At 39.9% G+C, this 21,050-nt stretch overlaps 1 protein-coding gene across 1 annotated transcript in view; it reads left to right on the plus strand.

Moving 5' to 3' along the window:
* UTRN (utrophin) overlaps positions 1–19,570 on the plus strand; it is a 488,613-nt gene extending 469,043 nt beyond the window's left edge. The window contains 6 exon segments of the mRNA NM_001012395.1: positions 5,946–6,104; positions 6,494–6,734; positions 9,792–9,900; positions 11,113–11,205; positions 17,163–17,185; positions 19,562–19,570. Coding sequence (NP_001012395.1) covers positions 5,946–6,104; positions 6,494–6,734; positions 9,792–9,900; positions 11,113–11,205; positions 17,163–17,185; positions 19,562–19,570 — 634 coding nt within the window.
* The last annotated feature ends 1,480 nt before the right edge of the window (positions 19,571–21,050 follow it).

Raw genomic sequence — 21,050 nt, forward strand, 5'->3', positions numbered from 1 at the left:
AGGATGCTTCTTACCTCCTTTGGGCTAATGACTCCTCAGAATTTGTGATGGGAGGGTTAACAACCAAGCCCCAGTGTTTCTTTCTCTGACTGCCCTTCTGTGTTTCTCATCTAATAATTGAATACCTTGGATCACAAGATACATGAAGACATCTTCACTGCTCTTATCAGGATGCTGTGCTGTTCTTTCTTTGCTCTCACCTTGTTTCCTACACCATCTTACTGTGGAAGCAGGAAGTATGCCACATACTCTAACCTTGGCCTTCTTTGGAAATTTCGTAAAGCTCCAGTGTTGAAATGGTCATGACACAATCCTGCGACTATAGATGACAGTTCTCTATACCACTTGACAGTATTATCAGCTTGTGAGCAAGGGTTCGGTGGCTTCTTAAGGAAGCCTTGGCTCTTTTGCTTCAGTCTGAGGTCTGCCTTGAGGCAACCAGCTTCAGAATATTAGCAACTTGTATTGTTGTTGGCTAAAATGAAAAACTAACCCAGAATGACTTAAGCAAAAGAAAAAAAAAGTATTAGCAAATTTCTAAAGTACATTTTAGAATTTTTCTCATTCCTGAATTCCCGACCTTTCCTCCAAGTTCTTTTGAATGGTGGTTTTGTTATTCTAATAGGTAATAAAAATATTAGGTTTCTCTTAACAAAAGGTATGATTCAAAAACAACCACCATCTCTCCCTCCATGAATAGCATATTAGGAGCCTGGCACTGCTCTAAACACTTTGCCCACCTTTGCTTATTTAATCCTCATAGGACCCTTGGAGGTGCTATTCTTGTTTCTGTGACTGCCATTTTACAGATGAGTACATTGAGGAGGCCCTGTGAGGTTAAGGAGCTTGCCTAGGGTCTCGCTGTCAGTAAGTAGTGGGATTCAGACCCAGGCAGCCTGGTTCAAGACACAGGCCCTCCTGACCACTCCTGACCACCTCTGACCTGTTGCTCCTCCACTGCGTGGGAAGGGAGGGCTTCCCAGATAGGAGCACTGCCATAGGGGCGGGGATGAAGAGGGTCAGAGCATCCACAGTCTTTGAGTTCATCACTTTCCTTGGCCCAGTCTTGTCCATTCTCTATCCACACTTCAGCTTCATAGTGCAGACCTAATTAAAAGAGTTTGTAATTCACTACCTCCAATGCTGATCTCCTAAATGTGGTTTGGGATGATGTCAGCAGTGGGTAATAAAAGAAATCTTTATGCTTTCAGGTGTGAATTTTGAGATTTGAACCTGTGATTCTAAGTTACCCAAGGTCCTTTTAGTCATTTGTGTCTTCAAAAGCAGCCATCCTACCCTGCAGTTTGAGCCTTTCTCTGTTCCTCAGATTGGTCTATGGAACCAATTCCCTGGCTCCCGACAGTGTTCATCTTCGGTGAAGCTGGTTAATTAGCTGCTTCGTTCCCATGCATCACAGGCTGCTGCCTCCCCAACCTAGACATGAGTCAGTTTCACAGCTCTTCCCCCACACAGACCCAATTCTCAGTGCTCCAGTGCTCCCTTTCCTCCTGAAAGTCTGACTCTGGATGATTTAAAAAGGTGTCAATTTTGAGGATATTAATTTTCTTCGAAGGAGGAATTGAACATCCATGACTCAAACAGAAACAGGAGCCAGGATAGTCCTGGGGAATCTCAGTAGCAGGAACTCAAGGATAGATCCTTAGGCCACTGCCATCAGGATGTCTCCCTCCATCTGCTATCTGCCCTTGAGTGACACTATTTGATGTGGAAAGATCAAACTTGGGTATGGTTTGCACTGGCATCGCTGTTTGCACCTCTGAATCCTGGAACAGAACAATCTTTGAAAGGAAGGAAATTATTGTTATTTTTATTTATGTCTTACCTACTTTCAAAAGGTCATTGAATGACTCACAGTTCTTTTGTCATCTGATATGTACTAATTTTGTCATCTAGATAGTATTTACTATGAGTGACTTAAACATAATATAATTATATTCCATTTAATGGTATTTCAGTGGTGCAGACTTATATTTTTGCAACCTTTTCTATTTTAGTACTAATGACATTTAAAGGCCCTCATTTGGTACTTCATATGAAATCTGTATTGAAAGGGTATACTCTTGGTTTTTACTACATATAATTAAGAACTTGAATGTATTTATTTTTGTATTTAAGTTTTAGGCCTAATAACCTTGAGAAACAAGGCAAAAATTATATGTTATACATAAATGATTTTTTTTTTTTAGAAATTGCCTTATATCCCTTTCAGATGCCTTAATGAAAAAGTGTAATTATGGTGGTGATTATGGTGATTACAATAATAAATTAAACCGTCAGCTCCTCAGAAGAAATGACGCTTGTAAACATGTCAATGTTTACAATAGAATGTATCTCAGATCTAATTTTGACTTGTTTGTGTGTGTATTTGTTTCACTGTGGCTAGTCCTCAAATCTTGAAAACAAAAATTTAGTTGGTGTTAATATCGAGCACTGAGTATAGTACCTGAGTCAGATAGTTGCTGGAATGAATGTTCTAAGGGCATCAGTGGTCTGATGGTGTCTTGTGACAGGGGAGGAGGTCTAGCTAGGATCCATTATCAAGTCATAGACCCACCAGAGAGCTTACGGGACTTGAGTTTTCCTTTAGCTCTTCCTGTCCACATTAAATATTTTTTTTAACTTTTACTTTTAGTCCTTTATTTTCCCTTACGTGAATTGTTCATAGGAATCATATGACTGTTTTTAACCAAAGTGAGGGGATGCCTGGGTGGCTCAGTGATTGAGCATCTGCTTTTGGCTCAGGGCATGATCCCAGTTTAGGGATCAAGTTCCACATCAGGATCCCTGTGAGAAGCCTGCTTCTCCCTCTGCCTGTGTCTCTGCCTCTCTCTGTGTCTCTCATGAATAAATAAATAAAATCTTAAAAAAAAATAAATAACCATAGTGAAATCAGTTTACCTCTTATTTATTGCAATACCTGAGATTAGTATCTCCTTTTGTTTTATTTTGCATTATTCTTGCTTGTTCTTTTTGCGCATTTGCATGATCTGGCTAGTCACATGCATGGCTGGGTTAGGACTCTAGACATTGCTCCTTAGCCTTTTGAAACTGGATATTATAGAGAGGCTAAACCTTTTGCAAGAGTGACTGTTTTGTTTGATTTCTGGTTGATTGCTTATGATGCTTTATCCTTAAAATATAGAAATTTCATGAGGGTTTCTCTTTTGTTTTTGTTTGGGGGGGATACTCAGTCTTTCTAGTTTCCATACTTTTTTTGTCTCAGCCTGAGAAATATTTACAAAATGTTGTGTTATACTCTTACTTTGCTATTACTTTATGTCCACTGTATCTTTATACTTTTATTGTTCCTCTCTATGTATTAGTTCTCTATTTTTTAATCCTCTCTTACTTTGCCTTCTCTCTCCACCTGAACTAGATAAAATGCCTCCAAACACTGGCAATGATAAAGATCACAGACTTAAAGTCTTTCCAACCTTAGCAGCTAATTGGTGTTGCATCATGTTGATACATTAGCCTGTAGCCAGCTTCTGCCCTTCATAACAGCTAGGGTTAGCCAGGCGCCTGGTGGCTCAGTCAGTTAAGCATCAACTCTTGATCCTTTGCTCAGGTCTTAATCTCAGGGTTGTGAGTTCAAGTCCCATGTTGGGCTCTACACTGAGTATGGAGCCTAGTTAAATAAATATATAATAGTTAAGTTTAGGCTATTGACCATATATTTCCCATCAGGAAAATGGCCACCTGTCACACATACCCTTGCCACATTTCTATCTGATTTAGCTACATGTGCAGCCCAGGGGCTTTTAAATGCTACTGCTCTGCAGTGATGCCATACCTATTCCCTCCTCTTATCCTCATCCTTCTTAAGTTAGGAATAAGCATGGGATTCTTCTAGAAGCTACTTTATTTGTTTTTCAGCTCACTGCATTTTCTCTGGAAAGGTCATCAAAAGTTGGTGCCATAGCTTATTTCAGTCTTTATCCCATCCATGTTCCTTATTTCCAGTTTCTCACTGAGTGGTAAAGGTCCTACTCCTTCCCATCTGAAGTTGATAGTAGAAGGATGTGAGGTTAGATATTGATGTTTATATTGTGATCCTAAGTAAAGTGTATGACCTTTATTTTTGCTAAATATATGTCCACACACACTCTCTCCATGTAGAACTTTGAGAGAAGGAGAGGCTACCAATTAAGGAAGCAAAAGATATCAATCAGTAGTTTATCTGAACCTTTGCTTTGGCTGTTCTGCAGGCATAACACTCATCTTTCTCTTTTGCTTCATCATATCATTCTGCTCTCAATGCTCAGGACAAACCTTTTCTATGAGTTCACTAATTCTCAGAGGCAATTTCAAGTCCCCTTTAAATCACATAGGAAACTGTGATCACACAGTGTTGCAATTTCAAATCAGACTCAGAAGAATCAAAGAGCTTACCTCGTATCAAGTGTTGCTCATTAGGCACAGGGCACAAATAAGAGGTCCCAGACTGCCATCACAGCTCACTAGGTTCTTTCTGACTGCGTTAGGGTATGCTCTGACCCCAGTGTGACAAGACGAGGTCTCTAAAGCGACATTTGCAGTTACATCACTTTCAGAGGAGCTGGTTCATCTTGAGATAGCTCCATTTTATACCCTAAGAGCTACATGTTTTACATGTTTTTCTGAAGCCCTATCCTATAAATCCATAGATTCTAGGATTTGTTTACCAAACACTATCAAAACAGACCAGGTCCAATCTGCTAAAGTATATATTCCACAGCTAGAGCATCCAGCTAGCATTAGCCAGGAGGTCTTTCCTTTCCATGACTATAGAGAGATCCAACTGAATCTCCCCATAAAAAAAGAGAAGGTCTTCCAGGCATGCTGCTGAACATTTCCTTCTCAAGATTGTATCAATTTTGTCTATTTTATGATGCTTCTGTTTCTGTCAGTTGTTACATTCGACCACATGATCGATATGTCTGATTCATTAGACAAGTAGTTAGAAAAGTAGGAGAGTCTAAGTAACTGTAGTTTCTTGTTTTAATGCAAAATGATTGATCCTAGTGAAGACATGCTGATAAATCAAGTAAAATATCTGCAGATATTTTATAAATATCTACAATCATAATTTTTGCTATGTCTTTGGATGAAAGAATCTGAGGATTATATTCTTCCATTCTGTGGGTTAACAAAGCATGACAAAATGGCTTTCAACCAAATGCTAAAGACGGTGAAATCAGCTTAGGCCTTAGTCCATTTGTGCTGCTTTAACACAATATTATTGGCTGGGCAGCTTAGAAATGACATTTATTTATCACAGAGTTGGAGGCTGGAAGTTCAAGATCAAGATACTAGCAGATTTGGGGTCCAGTGAGAGCCCTCTTCCTGGTTCATAAATGGCTTTCTTCTCACTTTGTCGTCATGTGACAAAAGGGGGAAGCCATCGCTCTAGACTCTCTAAGGACACTAATCTTGTTCGTGAAGCTCCACCCCCATGATCTGATCACCTCCCAAAGGCCCTGCCTCCAGGTGCCATCACACTGGAAGTGAAGTTTCCACATATGAATTTTGGTGATATACAGTTTATTTTTAAGTCTTTTAATCTACTCTTTTGGCATTCAATTACTGATTATGCCTAACATATCTTTTATATTAACTGTTTAAGTAGTGTACCTTCTTGGATACTTCTGCTGAGTAGAATCTCTTCTAAGGTTTGTCATATGTACATGTTAGCCTAAGGCAAAACAGGAAATGGTGGTATGTAGAGTACACGTACCTTTTAGATAAATATCTTCCTAGAGTTTTAGAGGTACATTAGAGGGATTTTGAGCTTTAAGGCAAACCTGGCCCAGCAGCCATCCCCATCATCATTATTTCTATTTCCCTAATATCCAAAGACATCCATACCCACATGGGAGCCTCCATATGTGTGTGTGTGTGTGTGTGTGTGTGTGTGTGTGTGTGTGTGTGTTTTGTCTCCCTAGGGAGGACGAGCATGCCCTCATCCAGCAGTACTGTCAGACGCTTGGAGGGGAGTCCCCAGTCAGCCAGCCCCAGAGTCCAGCTCAGATCCTGAAGTCGGTAGAAAGGGAAGAACGTGGAGAACTGGAGCGGATCATTGCCGACTTGGAGGAAGAACAAAGGTGCGCCCAACCTGGGAGAAGAAGCTAAGTCCCCCTGGGCAAACTTCTGAAGGGAAATTCTTTAATAATAACTTCAGTATGATCCCTACCCATTCTCTTTTCAGAGGTGTTTTCTAAGAAATCAAGGTGGAGTCCAGGTTTTAGAGGAGACTAATAAACTGGGACACTGTGATCACACATGTGAGGGTTCCTGGACCGTGTCTGTCAGAACACTTGCTTAAAGCTATAGTTTTGTTCATGCGTACTCATCTCACTGTCAAGAAATGTTTTTAGAAAGAATGTTTCTAGAAAGAAAGAAGTAGCCTCAGTTAAATCTGGAGCTCATGGGCAGTTTCAGAGAGAAGACGATGCACCCAATGGTAATTCCAATTTTTCCTTCTCTGCGTTAGAAACCTGCAGGTGGAATATGAGCAGCTGAAGGAGCAACACCTGAGAAGGGGTCTCCCTGTCGGGTCACCTCCAGACTCTGTTGTATCTCCTCACCACACGTCTGAAGACTCGGAGCTCATCGCAGAAGCCAAACTCCTTAGGCAGCACAAAGGGCGGCTGGAGGCTCGGATGCAGATTTTAGAAGATCATAATAAGCAGCTGGAATCTCAACTCCATCGCCTTCGACAGCTGCTGGAGCAGGTAGAGTGTGTGGAACTCAATGTGGACACCCGTGCCCCCCACCCTCAGCTCCGTCTGTCTCGGGGGGTGGTCCCAGCTTCAGCAGAGAGGCTCCCCTACAGCCTCTCACCTCCTGTGCTTAATTTAGGCTCTTCAGATGGAAGCATCATATTTTCCACAGGCTCAAAAAGTGGGCTTGCCCCACTTAAAATGGAATTTCCCATTCTTGTATAACCCTGAAATCTAACCCAGTTCTGAATATTTAAAGGGAAAAGACCCTGTAACATACATCTGCATAAATGACATGTGGGAACTCTGTAGAGACTAAGGGGAAGGAAGCCATTGGAGCTCTTCATACTACAGCCTTCCTTTCAGTGAGCTCTTTTCAAGAAATTCAGTGACAGATGTTTATTAATGAGCAGCTATCACTTCCTAACATCGAGCCATGTTTTATGGCAGTTGTTGGCACACTTTTCTGATAGTAAGAAATGTAATTTACATTATGATGAATGTATACCTGCATGATGAATACAACATAATAATTGCCATTATAAAAAATGCTGTCTCTTATTTTCTTTTTTTTAAGATTTTATTTATTTATTCATGAGAGACATAGAAAGAGAGAGAGAGGCAGAGACACAGGCAGAGGGAGAAGCAGGCTCCATGAAGGGAGCCCGACGTGAGACTTGATCCCAGGTCTCTAGGATCACACCCCGGGCTGAAGGCGGCGCTAAACCGCTGAGCCACCGGGGCTGCCCTTATTTTCTATCTTTTTAAGTTTCTTTCCTTCCTCTTTCTGTCTGTCCTTCCTCTCTTCCTTCCTGTGTTTCTCGTTTCTCTTTCTCCCTCCCTCATTCCCATTTTTCATCTCTCCCTTTTCTTTCTTCATGCTGGGTCAGTACCTACCAAATCAATTTTATAGCTCATCAGGGGATAATAGCCCACAATTTTGAAAAACACTCTTCTTTGGGATATAAAAGAAGCATCAAACGTAGTTTTTTTCCTTCTTGTTGCTTTGCAGTCCTATTAGAGACGGAGACAAGACAGTATAATATACAGCAAGATAGTATCACACATAAAGACACAACACTATGGAGAATTAGCTACTTGCTTAAATCTAGCAGTTAAAGAATAGGAGTTGTATCAGAGAACTAGACATGAAGATGCCTGGGTAGCAGGTGCATATTGGGTAATCCCTACAGATGGGGCTAGACTTTATCTTTCTTGAAGAATCCCTGACATCACCATTCATGTTGTCTTTCGCCGTTTCCTCTGGCCTGTGTAGCATGGGGCCCCAGGCAGTGAATAGGCCATGCCTTTCTCCAGAAAGGATTTATCCAGTCAGAGGCCGAAACAACTTTTCCTCCAGTGATCTTCTCAAATGTCAGAAAACCATCTTGTCACAGTTGCTGTCAGTATCTTTTAACTTGTCAGATTCATCCAGAACAGCGTGATTTCTGCATTACCTACACAGCAGGCCACAGATCACCCCTTTTGACCATATACTTTTCTGTATATGTCTGTCACTGTTTCAGGATTTGTGTCAGAATGTTTTAAGGAAGGCTTGCTTTGGACCTCCAAACCGAGCATCATTAGAAAACACTAGTTCCCCTCGAGCTTTCCTGAAGCCCTCTGGAATGTTTGAGTCTTCTCTGGTGCTGGTCACATACGTTGGAACAGCCACATTGCAAGCCCCGTGTTTTTGAAGTTTCCCCATGGTGGCTGTAGAAGGGATGAATTTTTCCTTGAAATCTCTGATTTAAAATATGAAGTGTTATTATTAACCTAGTGCAGCGATAGAATCACTGCGGAGGGAAGCCGTGCTCAAAAGCTTTATTTGCCATAGCCTGTTGGAGAGCTAACGGCTCTTCTGCTTCTCTACTCCCCTCCCCCTGACTCTCTCCATCCCATTAGACAGAGCTGCCTAATGGCTCATGTGCCTTCAGAATTGCACAGTAATGCTTTTAGAGATAGCTGGTATCTAAATGGCTCTGTATATCCCAGACTGTGGGCCTCTTATCTCTTCTTAATGATTTAGCATGAATGCCAGAAGTAGATGGAAAAATCACCTGACAGTAAAAAACGGGCGAAAGCACCAGACTTCAACGAATATAAATTGAATGGGAAGACTGGCATCAAAAATGTTGTAACGTCTGCCTTCTCTGTAAAATGGATCACACTTTGTAATTTGAACACATACTTGTCAGTGTGTCTGTCACCATTTCAAAGCTTTGTGCAGAGCATGTTTACAAAATGCTTACTGTGTGTAAGATTGTATTCTAATCTCTGTGGAAATACTAACCGATCATCCTCCTCACAGAATCCTTTGGCACAGGCACTCTTTTTACCATCCCCAGTTTCTAAGTAAAGAATCCAAGGCACACAAGGTTATAAAATTTGCTCAGACTTAGGTAGGTTCTGAGTGGTGGAGTTTGAATTCAAGCATGTGAATCCAAAATTGTGTCCTTACCTTTCCAGTATTGCCTTCAAATATTAATTTAAATAAAGAAATTAGCTGATTTTGAAATTAGATAAATTTACTGTATGAGAAGCAGTGCTCCTTTTTTTTTTTTTTTAATTTTATTTTATGATAGTCACAGAGAGAGAGAAAGAGGCAGAGACACAGGCAGAGGGAGAAGCAGGCTCCATGCACCGGGAGCCTGACGTGGGATTCGATCCCTGGTCTCCAGGATCGTGCCCTAGGCCAAAGGCAGGCGCCAAACAGCTGCACCACCCAGGGATCCCAGTGCTCCTTTTTAAAAGATGAATGCAACCTGTTTCTAAATTCACTTGGTTGACATAAAAATCATAGAAAAATTGAGGGATGAAACTGACACTGGTAAAGGTCACATTCTAACCCACTGAGCTCTTCAAGGAGCCCAAACTGAAGGAGACAGATCACTCAGTACTCACGTAAAGTACTAGGGAGCCCACCAAACTGATGAAAACGTGTATTCTAAATTTCTGTGGCCAAAGAACCCTACATGATTTAATTATCTACAGATGTAAGAACCGAAAATGCTTTCTTTAGCAGTTGTTTGAATCCTTCCCTGCTTTAACTTCTGAATGTGATTGCAGCCTGAATCGGATTCCCGAATCAACGGCGTCTCCCCGTGGGCTTCACCTCAGCAGTCTGCTCTGAGCTACTCGCTGGATCCTGACCCTGACCCACAGTTCCACCAAGCAGGTTGGTGTCCCCAGGACCTGGCTAACCGCCCCCTCCCCAGCTCTGCTCTGCACTTTGCCATTTCATTTTAAATAGTCTTCTTACTCACCCATGCCTTAGAGCATAAAGGAGTTTCATATTCTCTTTGTGTGCAGCTGCATACAAAGACATTTTAACAACATCCAGAAAGCAAACATTTTAGAATAATAATCTATAATACATTTGCTTATATAATGTGTCAGAGTGGATTGAATTTTGGCAAAAGATGAAAAAAAGTGCTCTTTCCTTTTGAGATGAGCAATAATTTGATTTTTGCTCTGCCTTCAGAATGATTTTTTTAAAGTAAATATTCTGTCTCTAAAATTTATATTTGTACATATTTGGAATATAATCCTAAAGTATATTATATCAAGGATGGGTTTCTCTGCCCAGGTCTGGAAACTGAATAGTCTGCTTTTTCCATGCTAGCTTCTATCCTATAGATATTGCCATCTTCCTTGTCCCCATCTGAAACCAAGGTCTCACTCACTCGGCCCGTCCTTGGTCCAAAAGGGGCTTGCCACTGCTGCTAGGAAGGACTCTGTCAACCAGCATTCAGGAATGACATTTTGTTATTGATGAAATTTAAGTTCTAAAATTCCCCTTAGGACCACACATTTTAACCAAATTAATTTGTTTATATCTTTTACTATATTAATCAGAAAAAAACTAAAATATCAATATTCTCTTGTTTTAAATAAGTGAATTAGTTTGCTATTGGTTATAGAATAAAAAACAGCAAAGTAAAAAGTATCTTATAAAATACTTCTAGATTTGTGGCAATATAAGCTAGCCCATGCCACACTCTTTAAGAAGAAAGAAAGAAGGGGAAAAAAAAACTGATAGAATATTTTTTTTCTCTGAAAAAACACTTGGAATGCAAAATAATGGAATTCCATTTAATAAATTGAAGTAATGGGACTGCATTACTTATTTTTCACTCCTAAATTTTCCCCTGGCACATGGAATCTTCCAACAGAAACATCTAATACATTTTATTTATATGAAATTACCAACAAAGTGATACAAAAATGGTTTTGGTAGTGTTCCCTAAAATTGTCCTCTTCAAGGAGAATGATTTTCATGTTGATATTGAGAGGCTAGGGTTAGTATTTTCTCCCAACATTGGGTTTTGGTAGATGGCTGGGCATTTCTTTCAAAACTGTTTGTTCTTCTTTTCCTCTGCTGTGGCAGTGGCCGAGGACCTGCTGGCTCCCCCACATGACACCAGCACGGACCTCACAGAGTTTATGGAGCAGATCAATAGTACATTTCCATCTTGCTGCCGTGAGTATGAGAGATCCTAACACTACCACTACGACGTTCCCTTCCATTTCTTTTTTCCTGCTTGGGGCCCTTTGTCTTCTTTGGTAGGATAGCAAAAACCAGTATTAGAAAGAGGATTGAATATTATTTGGAAATAAATCAAACTTTCTATGTGTCGACAAAGCAAATGAAGCTCAGCTTAATGCCATCACATCACTGGGCTGCAGTGATATAGTCCTGTTCTTTGAGAGGTTCCATTGTCCCTTATGAATGATATAGCCTGACGGCAAATGAAACAAGCCCCTTTGTAAGAAATTACCCCTCTCCAGCACAAACTATAGTAAGAAATGTGTTATTATTTCAAAAAAGAGCTTTCGGCAGCATACCAAACAAAGCATGAAAATAGCTTCTTCTGATGTAATTCCCTCTTTAAAAAAAAAAGTTATTTTTAACTAATCTCTACATCCAACATGGGGCCCAAACCCACAACCCCCAGATCAAGAGTCGCATCTCCACCGACTAAGCTAGCCAGGTGGCCTCACTCTCTTTTCTTTTTTTTTTTTTTTTTTAAGATTTATTTATTTATTCATTCAGAGAGAGCAAAGAGAGAGGCAGAGACACAGGCAGAGGGAGAAGCAGGCTCCATGCAGGAAGCCCAATGTGGGACTCGATCCTGGGTCTCCAGGATCACACCCCGGGCTGCAGGCTGCAGGCGGCGCTAAACCGCTGCGCCACCGGAGCTACCCCTCACTCTCTTTTCTTCACACATTGTTCCCTGATGTCATCAGATTCAGTTCTGCAAGGGGATTATCTTCAGGATTTTTTTTCTCTTTGATTTTCTTTCTTCTGGTTTCTTTCCTTGTGGAATAAAACAATCACTGCATAAAGGCCAAATAATTGAAGGCATCACAGATTATGACCCTGTGACTTTTCTATATGAACTATCAAGAGCCAGAAAATAATCAAAAGAAAGCAGCTGAAATCCCAGGGGAAATTATGTAATGTTATTTATTGATTTTTTTCCCCCAAACTTTTTGACTTTAGCCTCTTGTCACCTCACAGTTTCTACTGAGCTCTCACCAGAAACACTTATGCTATTTCAAACAGAAGCAGCTTACTTGTATGTATGCATACTACTTGATGCCACAGTTTATTTTAAATAATCTTTTAAAGAAATATGAATATATCATTTATTTTAGGGTGATTTCCTCTCAAATTTATTTTAAATCTAGACAGCCACTAAATTAAGATTTTAGCATGTATATATACTACTGTTATGTATAATATATATTATATCTGGTACCATATATATGAAACAACTTCTCATATATATCTTATATATGGTGGTACATATATAAAACAGCATCTTATGTCACCCTTTTTCATACTGTCCCAGAAAATACCATCCTAAATGATGAAAAAAGGCTTTACCAGGCAGGTATTTAAATAAGATATATTGACTTCATTAAAAAATATGCTTCAACTTATACAACTCTACAGTTTATAAAAATGCCATCATTAGGAGGAAGTGGAAATAGCTATTTGAAATATAGTCTTCCCTGAATTTTCAGAAGTATTTGCCTAAGGGACATAGTACAGCTTCCACAAGCACATAAATATATTTATATTTGAGAATGTGTCATTTTCCAATTATTATCTGTGATTATACTTCTCGAAGTTTCCTTAATTGTATTTACTGTATGTCAGTCCCCCTACTCCCCAAAACACATGTGCCCACTTGTGCAGATGTATGTGCCCTCTAAAGTCTCACAGAGGCTTAAGAGGTCAAAGACCATATTGCTATCAGACTGTTTCATATATTCTAGGCCCTTAATACCCACAGTAGATGAGCAGATTAAATATTTTATATTAAAGTTGGATTTTTTTTTTAGAGATTTTGATTCAGAGTCGTATGTTACTAATGGCTAGATAAGACCTCATCATGGTCATGATAAAAGATAGAATTTCAAGATTGAATTGGTAAATGAAATTACTTTTTAGTTCAGCTTAAATCCAAATACATTAATTATCAGTTAAGAACAAATTTGGTAAATCAAAGTCTGTTTAGAAGTTTGTATTTAAATGTGATAGACATATTCAAATGTAAAAGTCAGTTGGCAGTGAGAGTTAGGATGTTTAATTATGTTTATGTGTATTTAATTAAATTCTTTACAGTGACCATAGATGTAGAATTTCCATATTAACATTATGTTAGAAATTCATGATGTGTCTTTTTTTAAGTTTGTCATACAGCAGTGACACGTAAATCTTTTTCCTAGTATATTCTTGTATCTAGATAGTATAAAAGATTAATCTGTCTTATTTTAGAGGAGAATATAAATAATAATCATAATTATAAGGCAAAACGAGTAAAAAAAAAATTATGTTCATCTAATTTCATGGCTTCCCTTAAAGGTACATATAAAATTCCTTTTGGTTGGAATCTCATTAACAGATGCTATTGGTTCCTGGGCAGAGTGTATACCTTCAGTGGTACCTTCATGACAGATTGAATTCTTACTCTGCACTGGTGCCCTCTTCATCCGTGCCCTTTTGTGTCGTGAAGGTGGATTGTGGAGCACTAAGAATTCTTCATGGGACGCTGGCCCCATGTTCTCATAGTCTTAAGTTTGTATATTCACAGATACTTAACAGAATTATAATTTTCTATGCATGACCATTACTGGTCATCTGTTATTTTGAAGAGTTCAGGTACCTTCCACATATGAAACGATGAGTGGGGTATTTTAGAATCCTCTGACTTGGGATCCCTGGGTGGCGCAGCGGTTTGGCGCCTGCCTTTGGCCCAGGGTGCGATCCTGGAGACCCGGGATCGAATCCCACATCAGGCTCCCAGTGCATGGAGCCTGCTTCTCCCTCTGCCTGTGTCTCTGCCTCTCTCTCTCTCTCTCTGTGACTATCATAAATAAATAAATAAATAAATAAATAAATAAATAAATAAATAAATAAATAAATAAATAAATAAATAAATAAATAAATAAAAAAAGAATCCTCTGACTTTTCAATCTTATTATTTTTGGTTTCTGAAGTTCTGCTATTTGAGTTTAGTCTGATTTTGTTCATATCTATATCCTGTATTTTGCTTTGGTAATAAAAAAACTCTCCAAGATAAGGAACAGTGTTCCCTAAAAATAAAAGATTAGTTTACTTATTTATAAAATTGATATATATTTTTAGTTGCATCTAAAGTTATTAAACCTTTTAAAAATTGGTACAGAATAGACATAGCACCTGATTTAGACTTTGTGCCCTGTTCATGTTCTGAATTGAATGAATGAATAATTGTATTTTCTAACCTGGAAGGTTTAATTGGTAAAGTTTCCCTGGGTAGTATATAGAAGGTTTGTAGGATTCATTTTCTTTGTGGCCCCTTTTAAATTGCTCAGCTAGCAAATCTTTTAATAAACCTTTGCGTTCCCAAAGCTTCCTGACCACCTTTGGAGGATTTTTCTAAGCAAATCAGATTGGCACTCTCCCAATGCCAAACCAATCCCCTGAGCCCCTGTTACTAATGAGAACTTTAAAACTGCTTGTCACCAGCATACAATGCATTGATCTGCATGTTAATCTTGACTTTTGATCCTTTGTGGATTAAAAATTAGCATGGTCACAAGTGAATTTACACTCCTGGCAATCCTGGAATTATAATGAAACTGTATTCATAAATCGTAATTGCATGAATTGCCTACTTAAACATGGCATTTTTTTTTTCTGGGTCTGTATACTATAGCACATAACACTTTAGAATTTCTGTCTCAAATTAATATCCCAGTTGTTCCTGATAGCATCCTTGAATTATGGCCTTTTAAAGTCTTCTTTTAATTATTTACATAAGTTTCAGAGCAGAGAGGAAGGCATTTTCATCTTTTCCTGACAAGGCGTTAATGAAGGGAATTTCACTGTGTTGCCCATTAACTAATACACATACCAAACTTTTCAGACTGCCTAATTTTTTTAATGTGAAATCCTTTCAGTTTTTTCATTTTATGTCATCCAAATATACAGGATACTAATACTGAGTATTTTTGGCTGACAGACCATTATTATTATTATTTTTTTTTAGATTTTATTTATTTATTCATGAGAGACACACAGAGAGAGGCAGAGACATAGGCAAAGGGAAAAGCAGGCTGCCTACAGGGAGCCCAATGCAGGACTTGATCCCAGGACCTCAGGATCGTGACCTGAGCCGAAAGCTTATGCTCAACCAGTGAGCCACCCAGGCACCTCAAATGCTTTTAAAATTATTTTTTATCTACAGGCAAATTTTCACTGTGAATTGCCCATGTCTATTAAACTTGAATGACATTCATCATAAACTCAAAACCTACTAAAACACAAGGATTTCCTGATTTTTCTTAGAAATAGATTGTACAGTTTGTTCGGTGGAGTACTCATAGCCTTTTATTTGGTAAAAAGCCGTAGAGTTAGGGGATCCTAGGTGGCTCAGTTGGTTAACACTCCCAACTCCTGATCTCAGTTCAGGCTTTGATCTCTAGGTTGTGAGTTCAAGGCCTATGTTGGGCTCCACACTGGGTGTAGAGCCTACTTCAAATAAATAAATAGCTGTAGTGTTAATGATGCTGATTTGGAGCAAATGGATTCAATTTTGGTTTGGGTTTGGCTGTTCATTATGCTGAAGAGAAGTGTAAGTGGCTCTGGTGTACTTAATAGTAATGCAACGGAGCACTCCCTAGGTGTAACTTAGTGGGAAGCACGTCTACTCTTGTGTTTTCTTGCTGTAACTTATGTATCTGGTAGAACTAGGCTGGATTTTAGCCTCATTCTTCCCCAGATATGATGGGTGCTCCTACTTTCCCTCCAAGCATCATAAATAGGCCCTTGTTCATTCTGTTGTTCTCACAGAGCACCCACTGTGTGGTCATGGATGTCTTTTTTCCCCCCCTCAGCACACAAAAAAATGAGAGATGGAAGGAGTGCAACATGGTAGATAATGAGGGACGATTCTTATTTGATGCAGAGCAGATGTTGCCATCCTTGAGAGGCAGAACATCCCCAGACCCACTTCCTGTGCCCCCCGCTACAATGCCCACTGAATCATCTATGCTGGCCGTGCTTTCTGTAACCAGGAAGCAATGGAGCAACTCAGCCACAAAGGCGAATTGGCCACCATATTCCAGCTTCTCCAGTGCTCTTGACTGGGCCCCTCCATAGCACAGTGATTAGCCTAGGTGCCCACAAGACTATGGGGGTGAGGCCAGCCAGCCCTTTGTCTGAGGCAAGCACATTGCCACCAGCTTCCTAGGCCTTTGGGGCCAGGATGAGCCAAGGGGGTAGAGACTGAAGATGCTTGCCCCTTCATTTCCCTGATCACCTGTCAGTCCGAATTTGTGCTCTTCAGCAAAATAGGCAGAACTTGCTGTGTGTGGATACATAAACCAAATCCAGGGCAGGATTTCAACAGGGAATTTTAAGATTTTTTTTTTTTTTAAAAACTAGTTATTCAGTGAAGGCTTTGGTGTACATACTTGAGAGCCAGCATATGTTTTGCATGTTTTGGTAGAATGTTTATATCCTAAAGGACATAGGATATGAGAAACTAGGGAAAAGAAACTAGTCTTTGTTAAAGAATCTAGCCAAAAAAAAAAGGAAAGAAAGAAAAACCAAAACCTGTTTCGTATTTCCTTTTTTTTTTTTTAAAGATTTTATTTATTTATTCACAAGAGACACAGAGAGGAAGAGACATAGGCAGAAAGAGAAGCAGGCTCCATGCAGGGAGCCCATGTGGGATTCGATCCTGGATCCCAGGATCATGCCCTGAGCGAAAGGCAGACGCTCAACCTCTGAGCCACTCAGGCATCCCTGTTTCGTATTTTCTTATTAACACCCACTTAACAGCTGGGAGCTGTGCATTCCCCACTTTTGCATGCCTGACAGGGGGAGCCAGCAAGGCAGCCACAGCACCTTCCACTGATTTCTTTTGTTTTCTCTTTCAGCCAATCTCCCCAGCAGGCCACAGGTAAGGGTCAGTGGGTCGATGGGCTCAGGTGCTGCTGATTATAACCCAGAGGGAGCAGATTCTCTGCTTTTGATTTGAGTGCCAGACATTATTCCCCGTGTAAAACAGTAAACTTGCTTGACCTTTAAATGCTAGTTAATTCCGTACAACAGTTGGTCAGTCTGGAGAGGGAGAAGCCCCTCCCATGCCAGTTCTTCCAGATGCCCCAAAATACCTGGTGCCTGATCCTTTGTGTTCTAACAGCATTTTACTGGCCTCATGCATACTGTGCAGAGTCGCCCTGGGTAGATTTGGGGGACCACCGCTCTCCCAGATATGTACTTAAGGCAGCTGTCACAGACCGTCGACTTTAAAACTGTGACTGCAGCGGTACACGAAGTGGTTTTGTTACTTGGAGGAGGCTCAGGTTTTGATTTTTCTTTTAAAAGTTGACTGAGGAGGGGAGGGGAAGAATTTGCTGAGAAAGGTGGGCAGCTGTACCTTTATACCTTGCAGGGTTTTCCTTATCTGGTCCTCTTAGCACTAGGGAGCCACAGGACCTCAGCACATCTTTGGAGAACATGTTCTTTCATGAACTTGTTTATGAATCTTTAACCTTCTGATTGTGCTCTTGTCTTCATGGCATGAGGGGCCAGGGTCCTAACAAGAAGCACAGACAAGTGGTCTTTAGAACCTGGATGGGAAAAAAGGAAATCTCAAATCAATTAGCAGATGGGAGGTGAGAACTCCAGAGATGGCAGGACTTCACCTCAGTGAGGAAAATTGCTTGTGCTGTCTCAGTGACTCGGAAGCCAGGGCTTCAGCAGAGAGTGAGGATGGGAGGGGGTGTCAGAGGTGTGAGGAGAGACTGGAGGATGTGCCCTACCTGCTTGGGGACCAGGAGGTCGGCAAGGAAGTCGTGTGACTGTGAGGTGGCATTCAGCATGACTTATGGTGCCTGCATATGAATTTAATGTGAGGCCGGTCTGCAGGGCTGTGTGTTGTCCCATGGCCACATTCAAGTTCATAAGCACAAGCACCAGGGTTGGCTGAGGGTTGCTTTTAACCAGAGTTGAAGTTGTGATTTGGCCGAGAGGGTACAATAACAATTCAAGGGAGGCATGCTGATACTGATTGAAGCAGGCATCTAAGCTTGTAAGGCAAGAAGTGATGACACTGTAGTTGCAGGAGACAGAAGAAAACGGGGGAGGAGGAATGGCTTGTGGTAGCAAAGGGTGGGTGGAGTTGGGGTCCTAATGGAAGTAAGTGGGAAGGTAGAGGTAGTTGTCAGAAGACAGGGTGATTGAAATTGAAGTGTTGGAGGGGTTGAGGTATTGGCAAGGTCCATTTGAAAGTTTGAGTGGCTGACAAGGGTGGAGGAGAGGAGCTTGAGGAACTGAGAGGCTAGAGTTCTGAAGACTTAATCTCTGTGGGTATTGAAATCATTAAGATTTAAATATAGTTTTTGTTTGGTGACAGTGAGCCATTCTTCAAAAGTAGAGGAATGTGACCCAAGGGGTCAGAAGATAACTGCACAGTGGGTGATATAGTCTGATGGCGTGAGATTCAAAGTTGGGTAGGGGGAGAGGGAAGAGAGAGAAAGGCCTGAAAAAAACAGAGTATATGGACCTAGAAAGCACTTATCCAATATATAAAAAGTATGGGAGATTAAAAATAGTCAAGTATAAGAAGGTTGTGGAGAAGGCTGTATCTTCAGGAGAGATCCAGATATTGGTGGGAGCAAGCAACTGGAGGATGCATTCAGAAGTGAAGGGTATGATTTTAATGATGATGGATCCTGCTCTTTGACATTTCCTTCAAAAGATTGATGCCAGTTGTCTAAGTGCAGCCCAGATTTATATCCTCTCTGGCCTATATGGATATTGGCCCTGGTCCATTAACTGGCACCACTACACACCTTTAGACGATGAGTCCTGTCTTTCATTCCTCTTGTCTGGACCCCAGCATGAGTTGGAGACCAGTTGAAACTTTCAAGGATCCCCCCTCAGCAGTAGACCTCCCACAGTTCCCCAGGGAGAGACAGGGTGCTTGCACCAGCCTAATTCATTCACCCTTGGTACCTCTAGCAAGAAACAGCCAAGTGCTTTCGATTTTAACTTGGTTTCCAACTTGGACAAGGGAAAAGTCTTCCAAACGTCCTCTACATCAGCTGCAATGATAAAAAGCAGACTAGATGCCTTCAGGATGAAAGAGAAAGACCTCATCCCAGGGAGCAAAAGTCACACAGCTGTAGAGGGTCCCCTTCACACACAGCAAAATGGGATTTGACTAGTTCTGAAAGAAGCACTTTTATTTCTCAGAAGAGTTGACAGGTCTCCACTACGTGTAATGTTCTATGTAAATGTTGTTCTGACAGTACTGTTTCCCCTCCCGCAGGCAATGTGAAGTGTTCATCTAGCCAACCAACATTTCCTGACATACAGTATTGCCCTTTGCAGCAAATGCCAATTCCAAGTTCCATTTAATCAGAAGCTCCATGGCTCCTTGAAACATGCTGTTGAGCGCTGTGTCTTCTACTGAAGGAGTAAAACACTGACTATCCAAAGAGAAAAGGATATTTTGTTTTTATAATAACCATATATTATTGTTTATTGTTTTCTTCCTCCCTTTCTATGCAATTGTAAATTAATGAACAGAGTGGTATTTGGAAATGGTAATACATTTGTCACTGATTTGTATACTGTATTCAGCATTGGGAAAGTGGGTGGGGGCTTTATAATATGATACCTTCTTTTTAATAACCATGACAAAAATTGCATAAGAATTAGAAAACCGTGTTACATTTTTACATTCCTTCATATTAACCTTGTACAATAACTTCATTTATTTTTTTCCACTCTTTTACCATTATGTCTTGGTTATTTATAATTCATCAGCCACATGACCAAATGGATTTCCTTGTATTTGTTTCCATGATTTGGCCAAATTAATAAGTTTATATATTTCAATCAAATATTTATGTATATGAATTAAGCTACATCTCTGTGTACTGCTAAACTTTATTTGACATCATATACTTAACTTCTTTAGTAACCACTTGGATAACCACAATAAAAGTCCTATGGGGCCTACCTGGTATTCCTATCAGGACTTGTTTCCTGCATTTTATTTCCCTGCTCTATGTAAGTAGGTCTTGATTTCTTTATTTATTTCATGTCCCAATCTATATGATAGAGGAGACTCAAAGCAGGATTATGATAATCTGAAAGATTATTTCACCAAAGGTTACCGGATTTAAGTATATTTTCATTTTGACACAGAAACAAAACATAGGATAACATTTCCTTAGTTGCTAGATCTTGATTTTCACCATTAAATATCCAGCAGACCTTTACTTATTTCTGCTACCAGGACACATCTTTGTCTTTCATTCCCTTTGAAGAGACTTTTATTTTTGTTTATATATACTCAAGCCATTTGTAATCCTTGAAATTTCCAGTTGTTTTCTTTCTGACAGCAAACACAAATTTAATGCATGTTTCATTTTACCTTTTGGGTGAATGATTACATTTTTTATTACTTTTCATTTGATCAATATATTTGGAAAGGATGTTTATCAAACGCCTATGTCACTGCTTCCATAGAGGAATGAAATTAATACTTAGATGGATGGTACCCTTGCCTGTACCTTTGAATACATTCAGTTAGTTATTTGGTTCAGCTTCTGATTTAACATTTACTTGATTCAGTTGAAACATGTAATTACCAAATGTAGAGAAACCAAAAAAAAAAAAAAAGAAAATAATGTGTTTTAATTCAAGCATATGTGTATTTAAAACATCAGGACATTTTAACTTTGGGTTCTCTTGACTGGGATTTGGCCAGAAGGAGGCTTAAAGTTAGAAATTGCTATTCTTTTAGAATA

Source organism: Canis lupus, chromosome 1, assembly GCF_011100685.1.
Source record: "Canis lupus familiaris isolate Mischka breed German Shepherd chromosome 1, alternate assembly UU_Cfam_GSD_1.0, whole genome shotgun sequence".
Taxonomy (NCBI): domain Eukaryota; kingdom Metazoa; phylum Chordata; class Mammalia; order Carnivora; family Canidae; genus Canis; species Canis lupus.